Consider the following 12,203-nt stretch of genomic DNA (forward strand, 5'->3'; position numbering starts at 1 on the left):
CCAGCGAGACAATAGCCAAAAGCTGTAAAATGGTGGGTGGGGAGCTCATCTGTTCATTTTTTTGTAGACAAAACGCAGACCAAACGGAACAATGGGCCCGACGACTGGCTGTCTGGAGGAATGTCTACTCAGAGTCTGAACAGGCACAGTCCCCGCACAACTGTAATTAAAACTGTGACTCTGCAACTGTAGAACGGTGTCCCTGCCCCCAAAGTATGAAGGGAGCATCTGCTTGAAGGGTGTCAAGTGCAGCAGCGAGAAGAGAAGCCTGGAAAGCAGAACATTTCAAGTAAAATTCCCTTCATAGGAATGTCAGAAGGAAAATCATTTTATGGCCACATGACAGACAATAAAAAGGGGAAGCGGGAGGGAGGCAAGTAGAAGACCATGAAAGGGCGGCGTGTCCTGTGGCAGAGAGACAGGAAGCGCACAAGGAAGCCATTACCAGGTGCCACACATGGCTGTACGCTCTTTACATGCCCCCTACTCGTACTCGCACTCGTCCTCGCACTCGTACATGCAACAAAGTCAACACCTTGAACCAGTTTGGGTGCAAAAAGAAAGGAGAAATTATGACAGGGTCTCACACAGTGCGAGCGAGAGGGGAGCAGCAGGAAGAGAGAGCCAGAAATCTCAAAATAATGAAGTGCGAGGGCGCCGACACTGACATGACGCCTGACAACGTGAGGGACAGGGCAGCAGGGCAGCCAGGAGTACAAGCAGAAGCAGAGAGAAAGAGAGGCGAGAGAGAGGGTTGGTATCCCCCGTGACGAGGCGTGCAAAAGTCATTAGCGAAGCAGCATGAGACACTGCCACAAGAGCCACACAGTGGTTCGGGTAGAGATTAAAATGAGAGATTAGAGAGTAAGGAAATAAATTGGGAAGGTAACGATATGAGCTAGGCATTGGTAGGCGAAGTCTGAGACTCTTTTCTGTAGGGAACACAAAAAGAAATTATTTTTGGTGTCTCTTTTCGAGGAGAAAGCTGCAGAAGGAAGCGCTTTAGTAATCTCCATTCTTAGATATCTTTCCTTTATGGACTTCTCCACGGATTTATAGAGGATGGTCCCACTGTGCTGCTGCTGCTCTGGGGTGGGCCTCTTTTTGGCCAAAAGATTTGTTGGCCGTGTTGCCGGTGTCAGGAAATGCAGCAGTGCCAAGTCTGAGCCGTCTCCAGCCTTCAGGCAGCAGAAGAATTTCTAGACGTGAGTGCCTTGCCACTCCCCCATGCCCCGTGCCTCCCTGTCGCATGTCAAATATTTAACACTTGGTTTACTTTGCATTTGTTTCGACGCTCCCTGTGTGTCCCCGTGGCACATGGAAATTAAATGTTTACGCTTTTTGTGGCAGCAAGTGGGCGACGTCCCCAGCAACTCGAGTGCCGGCGTGTGCTGCAAGGAAAACTCAAGTGGAATCTCACAAGGCAAATGGCAACCAATTTGGAGCGAGAGAACAAGCCCCTCGTCGTGCGGCGGGCAGCCCACGCAATCAATGCAGGCAGCAGAAATATTTCAGCAGAAAATGCAATCAGAAATCGGGCATCAAGGCGACAGGATTCAGCTGCATAGAAATTCAATTCATTCGACATTCAACCACTGCACAACCCGAGTATTCACAGATTCCTATGCCAGTATTCACAGATTCATTTGAGTGCGGCAACAAGCCAAATGCTGAACAAATCACGTACGATAATATTTATTTGTTATTCGTTTGGTTCCACGGACTGTCTGCTGTCCTGTCCGCTCCTCCTCTTCTGTGTCTGCCTGCCATTGCATTGACAAGCATAAGTCTATGAAATATGCCACGGAATTGAAAATCCCATACACTCGAATGAAAACAGATTTTCAAAGTCACGCGCGATACCAAAACGCTGCAGCAGCAGCAGGAGGTTAAAGGAGGTTTTGGCGGTTGAGTGCCACGCCTGCCACAAATGGAAAATAGACAAAAACATAACAACCATCGATGATGGCCATGGGTTAGGGTTAAAGCATAAACTCATAATACAACAAATTTGTGCAAATACTCTACGAAAAGTGGAGTTATTCCTCATTCGGGTGGAAATAACTTTGGATAATGGAAATAAATGTGTTACAAATGAGAGCTGAATATAGAGCAGAGATTTCTGCAGTTGCAGAAGCCAGAAAGTTATCTTATTTACTTGAAGAATTCCAAATCTAATCTTCTAATCAATATGCCCCCAATCTTTGGATAGGGCATACAACTTCCACTTGTACTCTCACTCGTAAGTCTTCCATCCACAATAAGGACGGACAGACACGCCAGGGAGCAGCTTGAGTCGCGAAACGAAGAACATTTCTATTAAAATGCGAAAAGCTCCTGCTCCTTCCTCCGCCAATGTTTGCCTTGTTTATGCGGTTTTTGTGTCTGTCTGTCTGTCTGTCTGGCTTGTGTTTATCGCTGCTGCCTCCCCTGCTGCTGTTGGCATTGCACTTTGCATGCAAAAAACATAATAATCAGCGAGATATTGCAGTGGAAGCAGCAGCAGAGTGCGGGAGAGCAGGCGAACGTGTTGCAACGCTTCCGATCAGAAATGTCGTGGAAGGAAAAGCCAAGGATGAACAATTCAACAAACACAAAGATAAACAATAAAAGAAGAGAGACAAAAGGAGAAATAAGAAGTGTATGGGGAAAATGTTCGGTTCGGCAGCATCAACTGAAAATTGCAAATTGAAAAGTGCATTAAATAAAAGGCCAAGGGAGGAGGCTGGCTGGCGGCGGCTCCCCTGACATTCGCCAGCGCAAAAAGAATGTCGAGTCATTGCACGGACGGGACGGGGCAGATCCGCCGCCACAGCCGCCGATGTCGATGTCGATCCGATGCCAAAAATAGAAACGGAAAAAATACGGAAAACCGTGCGAAAGCGAGACAAACTGGCGACGGGCCGAAACAGGGCCAATGGCCAGTGGCTCTCAAACTGTTTTCAGGCGGCGGGGTGGGGGGTTCTAATTGAATTCCGGAGCACGGCCACCAAACAAAAAATAACAAAAATAAAACAAAAGACGGGAAAACATTAAAGGAAAGTCTGCCTTCTGGCTCACAGTTCCACGGAGCTTGGGATACTCTTTCTGAGACACTTTTTCCTGTGGCTTATATGGGATATATCATAGGGAGAAACAAATGTGGAAATGCAATTTAGAAATAGAAGACTCCTCCACGATGGGCATATCGTAAGCTTCATCTACATCTCCTCCCATTCCCTACTGAAAGGGTATTCCCCCCGAAACACACGAAGAAATCAAACAGCAAACAGCAAAAAGAAGGAAAGAAAACAAAACAACGAAAAACACTAGTAAAATCCACATTGAAAACAGAATTTTTACGATTTACGTCGGCAAAAGGCTGTGAGGGTTTCACTTAAAATACTTTTTATTATGGGAGGCGGTGTGTGGCTCCCACTCCCACTCCGCCCCCGATGCCATACACTGCTCTATAGCCCATAAAAATACCCATGGAGTACGAGTAGTACATATGGGATGGAGCTCCACGGCTGCTCGCATTCGAGGCACGTTCCAGGGGCAACCGTTGACGCTTCGCCTCACACTGCCAGTGGCGGTGCGGCGGGCTTTGGTTTTTTGTCTTGAGGGGCAACACATGTACCTGTACGACCATCCCATTCGACAACAACAGCAACAACAATGAGGCTGAGCCGTTTAAAAACAAATTATCGAACATGTACGAGAGGCGAGACGCCTGTCCTGCCCTGTCACCGGCAGAAGAGTAAAATAATAAAAGGAAATAAGCCAGGGGACCAGCCGCCGCCGCCACCCGAGAAATGTTTATACACAGACAGTCAATGATAGTCGCTGGAAAAATGTGGAATAAGCCTCGCACACTGGGGCATCCCCCCTCTCTCTCCCTAAAAGGGGTTAAGCTGCGAGAAAAATACAGGAGGAAATGGAAATGTATATGGGGATCAGCATGCGATAAATACTAGTAAATAATTGACAGAAATGGAACACAGAACACAGAACGGAATGACATTTGGGGATAAGGTTTACACGATATGCAAAGTGGAGGCGAGATCTCCAAAGGGAACTTCCGAATGGGAAAATAATGAATGGAACCCTTGTAAAGGGTTTTCGGTGGTAGATCTGTAAGTCATGTTCTAAGAATATCTTTTAGTTCTGAGTTCTTGTCGCACAATTTCTATTCCAAAATGTCCCTCTCGCATACCCTTAACCCATTTGCATCCACATTAACCCCATAAACAGTCCACTGCTCCCTCCCTTGCTCTCATGAATGTCCCTCCATAAACACTTAAATAAAAGTAAAGCAAACAGTTTCCAAATTGCTCACAAATTCCGTCATAAAAATACGCACAAACTCCTTTGCATACATTTACTTTCACGGCGTAAAACAATCTTCCGGTTTATGAATTTATGTTGCTGATTTTTCGAATTTAATAGTGCAACTTTCAGTTGGGTTCGGGGGCTAAGGAGGAAAATCCATTAAATCTGCTTAAGTGAGCGAAAGGTCAGGTCATGTGCGTGATTCATCATCAAACACCGAGCAGAGCCGAGCAGAGCAGAGCGGCGTACAGTGGCCGAGTCTGGGAGATAATGATCCGTCCCAAAGTATCCCAAAGAAGGTCTCATCCTCATCCTCTCATATCAATGGCATGGCATAGCATGGCATTGCGAATCCCTGACATATTAAACGCTTGGCCCACCAAAGCGGATTTGTCTGTATGTTTGCGGTGTATAAATGATATGATACGAGAGTATCTATGTGCGTATCTATGTGTGTGTGGATGTATCCCTGTGGTACTTCAAATCTTTAGATACTTTCAGCAGCAGAGACGGGGCAGCCAGTGACAGAGCGGAGGAGTGCACAAAGCTTAAGGTGGGTGGCTTGGCTAGTGCTTTTTTCTCTCTCGCTCTCTCCCCCTCTCTCACTCTTATCTTTTCACAAATCAGAGCGTAAATACAATGAAGACGACGGCGCTGACGACGTCGCTGAAAGGCGCTCCATGCGGATGGACGATGCGAAAGCGAGACGAAAGCGAAAAATAGAAAGAGGGAGAGAGGAAGAGAGGAAGAGAGGGAAAGGCGAGAAGCGATGCGTGTTTTGATAGCGGAATGTGATGCCCCAAATGGCACTTGAATGGACTACAGTGAGCACTCCCCTTCCACTGCAGCAATCATGATAGTTTTTGTGCAGGTAAAATAGTTCACAAAAATATGGAAAATTCGAGATGAATTTAAGTTCCTCTCTTTAAAGCACTTCTGCCCACCCCACCGCAAACCCACATCATGAATCATTCGCTACAAGATCTAAGATTCCCTCCGAAATCCACTCAAAGGCAGTTCTCACTGTGGTGGGGGCAGCCGGCACACATGCGATATGCGGGCACAGTGGAACCAGAGTCCAGAGACACAGTTGGGCATTGAAAAGACTTTCTAGAAAGGGCAGGGGTAGGGGTGGAGAGGGAGTATAATGATGAGGAATCATAGCAGTAGAGGGAGGGCAGATAAAAGCAAAGAAGGGGGAGGACAAGCATCAACAGTCGACCGGCCATTAGCTGCTTATCGCGCGCTTCGTTCGTCTTTCGCTCTGCTCTCCTCTCTCTCTCTCTGCATTCCCCTCGCTCCCCGCACTCTCCATCCATCTCCACCCATTGAGTAGCAGTGGAAAAAGAGCAGGGCCATAGAGCAAATGGCAAGAGAGGCGGAGACATATTGAAAAGGCTGTTGCTTGGGATTGCAGAAGGTGAAGGCGGGAGGGAGGTTCCCACTGCACCTCCTCCTCCTGTCTGTATCTCAAGTGTAAAGTTATCAAGTGGCTGGCAGAGTCCAAGAGATAGACAGGCCGGACAGCATAGCCACAGCCACAGCCTCAGTCAAGGGTTAAAGCCATAGACAACGTCGAGTGTGTGGAGTGTCGCTTTGGGGTCCATGGCGGCTCTCCACTGGCTGACATAAAATGTTATCAAAAAGGATTATGACAACCCTGGAGAAAGAGCGAAAGAGCGAAAGAGAGCAAGAAAGAAAGAGCTAGAGAGTATCACGAGAAGAACTGTATCAGTGGCACAAAGAACATCAAGAAGATGATGATGACGATGATGAGGCAGCCGGATGCAGACAGGATGGCACACAGGACGTGGCAGGAGGATAAAGAGCCAACCAAGTGTCAAAGTCGGACATTGGACTCTATAAAATATTTACACGAAAGGAGCAAAGGCACCCAGGAACCAAGGAAAACATCTCAAGATGGAATCTCTTTCTCTGGAATCTCTCACTTCAACTGCGACTGCAACTTCAGCTGCAACTTCATCGTACCCTGCAGCCAGGAAGCAGGCGAGTAGAGTGTCACAATTGTTGCTTGACTCGCAAATAAATATAAGATTTCTCACTTGAACTGGAGGATTTTCCTAGATTTATTAGAGCGCAATGTGATACAGGGAGGCTCCTCCAAGTGGGCATAAGCCAAAGATTTCAGCTGGAAAGTGGGTTTATCTGGGAGTTGAGAGTTAATATAGAGTTGGGCATGAAGATAGGGTTTATGCTGAGTGAAAAGAGTGAAAATTAGGTCTGAAAATACAAGTAGTTTGGCTTTAAAGTTGAGTTTTATTGGGTTAAGTGTCTAAGTACTGCCACACGCTGAAAGCTGGTGACAGATCGCGAGGAATTATTCTATAAATAAGTACAAAAGAGCCAAATAAACCGCTTTAAAACGGAAGCAATAGTAATAACAAAAGATACACAGAATGAGTGAGAGGGGGGAACGCTTCTGTCTCAAGAACGTATAAAAATATCAACAGCTCAAAGAACTCAAAAGAGCCGCAGAATGGGTTCCATAACCAGATGAATCATACGCAAACATTTATAAGAATAGTTATCGCCACTTGCAAGCAACAACAGAAAGAAAGAAAGAAAGAAAAGAGGGAAAGGCAAAGAGAAGAGCAGCACAAACAGAGAGAGAGAGAGAGAGAGAACAAAGAAATCACGATCTGTGGAGGAATAAATACAATTTCTGGTTTCTACTGGTCTGTGGAATGCTGCAACCGAGACGCTGCTCATCAGAACTCAATGGAGGCAGGGAAATTCTCTGGCTCCAAGTGAAATCTACTTAGCCAAGGAAATGAAGTAGTTTCAAAGCAAGCAATTGCTCTGTTGATGGAGCAATGGAGGGGGAGGATCCCCCCGCCAAGGGGAAGCATAATTAAAACAGAAAAATAATAAAAACAGCAAAGAAAAGCAAAGTGAAGCGAAGAAACAAGTCTGCAATTAACGATGGCTTAAGCAGTGCAGCAGGCGACTCCGATTGAGAATTCCCCGCTCCCACCAGCCGATGACAAACAAGTCTCTCAGTCTGCCTGCCCCTCGATGTGGCAACAACAAGCAAACAGTTAATAGCCTTGACAGCAAACTTGGCCAGCAGTTGCCGGCTGCCACTTGAGTGACATTCTTGCCTCCTCCGACAGATGTTGACGCTGCTGCTGCTGCTCTGCAGCTTCAGAAAAACTCTTCAATAATGCAATGAAAACATTTAAACTTGCAGCCAGAATAAAAGGCAGCTGGCAAAAAAGAGTTTTCGTTTCTGCAACTGCAACATTTATGAGCTGTGGAGCTGCTGCCCCAAACTGGCGCTGCAGCATCGTGAAATATTTCTTCGGGGAGCTGTCGGGGCATCAAAGTTGCAATTGAAATTGTTTCTTCCACTTGAAGGATTGCTCAATTGTCAGATGGAGGAAATACACAACAACACACACACAGCTACACTCGCGTACAAGACGCTGACAAATTGTACGTGTGGCGGGAGTGGTGGAAAATTGTGAGGAAAACTTATACTTATTTTTTATGCTTCCTTTTTGAGGGTACTTTTCAGTGGAAAATGGATCAATGAACAGCTGATGAAATGCTGCATGAATGATGGGCAATGGGAAAGGGACTAGGGATTGATTCTCAAATGTTTCTCCCTGAAAAAGCAATGACCACTGCAGGAACATTGTAAAGATTTTTTGTATATTTTTGTAGATATTTAAACGCAACAAAAACTAGTTTAAAATTTATGGGGAATGTCTAGCTAATAAACTCTGTTAAACATCACACTTTTTGGTAAATATTTTCGCCCAAAAATGAAACCTTAAACTCCCTTCAATACTCCATTCAATATTCTCTGTAGTTCCCCGAAACTCTACTCCTGTTTTTTGTGTAGCTTTCAAATGCCAAAAGTTATGAATTGAAAACAATTTCAGGGGGTGGACCCTTCATTCCGCACTGCCCCCCATTCATTGATGCAGCTGTCCGGCAGCGCAGAGCTCCTGCATCCATCCAATCCTTCTTCAATTCCCCGGAGAGAGTGGGCGTCAAAAACACAATGCCAAAAAACAGCAGCAGAGTGCAGTTTTCCCCCTCCCATCTTTTCGACCACAAAAGATACAAAAATTGCAATGCAAAACAAATTTTGCAGTTCGATTTTTTTCAGCCAGTTGTTGCGGGTGTTATTTTTGTTGTTTGTTGGTCAAAAGTCTTTTAATGGCCTAAAAAGGTCCAGCATTTTGATGGCTGTGTCGTTGCGTGCGGTAATTGAATGCACACCTCCGCATTCTGCTCTCGCGGGGAAGCGAAATGTGAATGCATTCGCTTGTGAATGTGAATGCGATTGACAGGCCAGAGAATGTGCCAGGGAATTCGGGAAATTGTAAATTGAAAATTTGGAAATGTTGTGGCATGCAATCGTAAAGCTCCTTAATTACAGATATTCCATGCAGTTTATGTGCGGAATTTATTTATGATATTTGCCCCCGCATTGCAGCACCAACTGGTATGGATATGGTTATGGTCTGATGGCCTGATGTTTCAGTTGTTTCTGTTGTTATTGTTTCTGTGACTCACACTCGATCGAAACTCGTTTCGGACGCTTGATTTTGCGGCATGCGGCATGCGACTAATTGTCTTTCAACGCCCACACACACACACACACACACACACACACACACACACACACACACACAAACGCTTTACTGTCTTTTTTTTCTCTTTGTTTTTCTTTTAGTGCCAGAAACTAGTTCCCTGAACGAACAGCTGTTCCATTTTCCCATATGACGGGGGGCCCAAAGTGCTACCATATTTGCTTGACAGCTTGAATATTTTATACCTAGATCTGAATATTGTTATATTTGTATCTCATTCTATTTCTAGTGTTCGTTCGGCAAACAACTCTTTTTTTGAGTTCAAAATTTTCAGTAACTTTTTTATAATATTCAACACAAAACTGAAGTACCTGGTCAATGCGGACTCATCTCTGTGACCAACCAATTTCGCAGTAGCGATTAAATATAAAAAAAAAAAAAATATTTGTATCTGAATTTTCTTTAAAGGTAGTCCAAATATTGGTGCCTTAAATGGCATGAAGAATGACAGTTGGCTAGGGCTTAAAATTGGCCAAAGATTACAGCAGAAAGCTTCGATTTTGTACGTTTTTTTGGCTTATTTATTTATTTAATTTATTATTTATGAATTAAGAACCATTTTCCTTTTTGAACCTTCTTTTCTTCTATTACTATTGTTTTTTGTTCAACATTCCCATTTGACTGAATGAATCATTCAACATTTGACATTTCCCGATTTGAGGCTAGGGGCAACGCCTGCCTTCAAAGATAAAAACAAGTTTTGCTGAAGCTGTGTATGTAAAAGCTATCCACAGAAACCACACACGTAAATGTACATATATCCATCAGCTAAATACCTATGTACAAATATACATAAGTTAAACACATAAGCCAATAATAATTCGCATAGAAAAACTGCACCCACATCGCAACAATAAAGCAAATCATTCAATTGAGAGACTTTCAAGCCGGTTAAAGTTTTTCTTAGTATTTTTCGCTACATGGCAATAATTTCTTGATAAATACGCTATAAATAATATTTGGATAGTATTATCTGTACTCACTTAATCGGCCAAAGCTATGGGACAGCCTCTTCTTGAGCTTTTGCAGGGCTCCACCTTTCTTCTCCCGCATTGTGACGCCTGGAATGGAAGAGAAAACTGTCAGTAAATCACTCAATTTGTTGGCGGGACACATTCAAGTGCCACTTCGTTGATTGCATAATTATTGACACACACATATATGTATTTGTACGCCTGCACTTTAAATCCAAATCAAAGTTGGTTAAAACTATGAAAAACAAACAAACAGAAAAGACTAAAGAAAACACAAACACAGAAACAGAAATTTCCATGTTTTTCGAAACTGAAACATAAATCAGTGGAGCGTGGAGCGTAGAGAATGGAGCATGGACTTCCATAATAAACAGGGGCGTGACCCCAAGAGACACAGGGGAGGGAGGAGTGTCTCCCCAAATGCACTTCCCCTGCACGAAATGAATAATCAACCAAACAGAATATTTACAGTGGAAACCTAAAAATATTCCACACTTGAAATAGAATTCACTGCATATTTGAGGTTTATTTTTGGTGAGAGAATCCGCTTCCACACTCCCGCCCCCCCTCTCTCCCCACAGAGTGCAGCAGCCTCTATAATTAAGTTTTCTTTCGATCATATAATAATATCCATTTAGCTGAAAGCTGAGAAAATGACTGCCGCCTTTATTTGCATGTTCAGTGAGGCATGAAAATAATTTTGTGTTTTGCAGTTTTTCAAATTATCCATCGAGTGGTGCTGGGAAAACAGATAGAGAGAGGAGAGAGAGGGGAGGATGGAGCATGGGAGTGTCTGTTTTTCCTGCCTTTGTTGATTTCCCATTATGATTGAAGTTTTGTCTTTTAATTTGTGTTGTTAAAAGCTCGAAAAAAGCTGAGTAATTTATGGGTTTTATAGAGTTTTATAAAACAAAGGCAGGAACAAAAGTTTTCGTTGCAAGCTGGTAGAAAAAACGATTGAAAAGAAACTAAAAATTATAGGAAAATACATTAAAGATATCCGTGGGGATAGCTAAAGAGCAGAAAGGTTATTCTTTCATCAAAGTTCCTTCTTTAATATTCAATCTCTTTCATTTGCGGACCCCCCACGCCATTCCACTGACATTTCCTCTGACTTCTGTGTCTTATACAACATTCACACTTCCTGAAAGACAGAGAGATATATGCATATGCCCGTTTAATTGTATTCCCCCTGCAACCAGCCATTGATTTACCGCCTGTCGCTCTGTTTAAGGAAATTGGCACTTGATTCAATCAGTTGTCTTAGCGCGTACGCGTCGAGAACTCTCGAGCAAGTCCCACAGACACTTTGCTGGAGATGATCCACTCGAGTGCCACCAACGAAACGACCTCCCCAGCAGACCAGATAATCCATTGAACAAATCAACAACAAAAATATAAACAACAACAAAAAAACTATGAAAACATGCAAATAAAAACTCAATCAAAAAACTATGAAAACTTTTACGAAAATCTCTTGAAATCTTTCTGGACCACAGAACTGTGTCTGATTTTGACAATTAAACATGCAAAATGGCTGAACAAGATAAAGAAGTGGCTTTTAAAATAAATCCATGAATAAATCTCTTGTTATTTGTCTCTCAAATCATGTGATAAAGTGTGTGTCGTGTCCCTCCGGAGTGTCAAGAGATGGCTTCTTGTTGCCTCTCTCCCAAGAGGGCGGGTTGCAAAGTGGGATGCCATTTTCCAAAAGCAATTTGGCTTAAACAATGCATAAATGCCAGGCCAAATCCCGAAGCCAAGTGCAATTTATGGGATACTTTGCATAGGAATATATATAAAGACAAGAATCTCTCTTGCCCCATCTCTGTGGCCACACTCCTCCAGAGTCCCCTCCTGCCATAAGTGCAACTCAATTACAGGGGAACCATTATTCGAGAGCACTCTAGCTACATACATTTCGTCGTAAGCTGTTGCTGACTTCTAAAACGAGGCTATAACGATCGAGGGAGAGGGCAGTGGGGCAGGGTGGAGAGTGGGCTGGAACAAAGCACAACAACCAATCACTGTGTTCAACTGGAAATATGATTATGATGCTGTTGCCTGTCTGCCTCTCCGCTGCTGCCTGCTGGCTGCTGCTGGATGCTAATGCCGCTTGACAGACCCACGCTGGAGACTGACTGCATACAAATTGCACTCACTGTATGGAGCAATGTGATTTGCATAGAATGACGGCGCCAACGTTAATAGTTTTTTGATAAATTTGTTGTCAATGCCCCCTTCAATGAAGCAACAAAAACGAGTCTGTGTCTGGCTCCTAGGACCAGTTTTG

The 12,203-nt window shown here is 43.9% G+C and overlaps 1 protein-coding gene across 6 annotated transcripts in view; it reads right to left on the minus strand.

The window, feature by feature from the left end:
- The window catches only part of LOC117893195 (cyclin-dependent kinase 14), a 106,601-nt gene that overhangs the window by 48,940 nt on the left and 45,458 nt on the right, over nt 1-12,203 (minus strand). For all 6 annotated transcript variants that reach the window (XM_034799706.1, XM_034799705.1, XM_034799708.1 and 3 more), the window contains one exon: nt 9,920-9,997. In XM_034799706.1, coding sequence (XP_034655597.1) covers nt 9,920-9,997 — 78 coding nt within the window. The remainder of the gene's footprint in view (nt 1-9,919; nt 9,998-12,203) is intronic.

This window comes from Drosophila subobscura, chromosome J (genome assembly GCF_008121235.1).
Source record: "Drosophila subobscura isolate 14011-0131.10 chromosome J, UCBerk_Dsub_1.0, whole genome shotgun sequence".
Classification (NCBI taxonomy): Eukaryota; Metazoa; Arthropoda; class Insecta; order Diptera; family Drosophilidae; genus Drosophila; species Drosophila subobscura.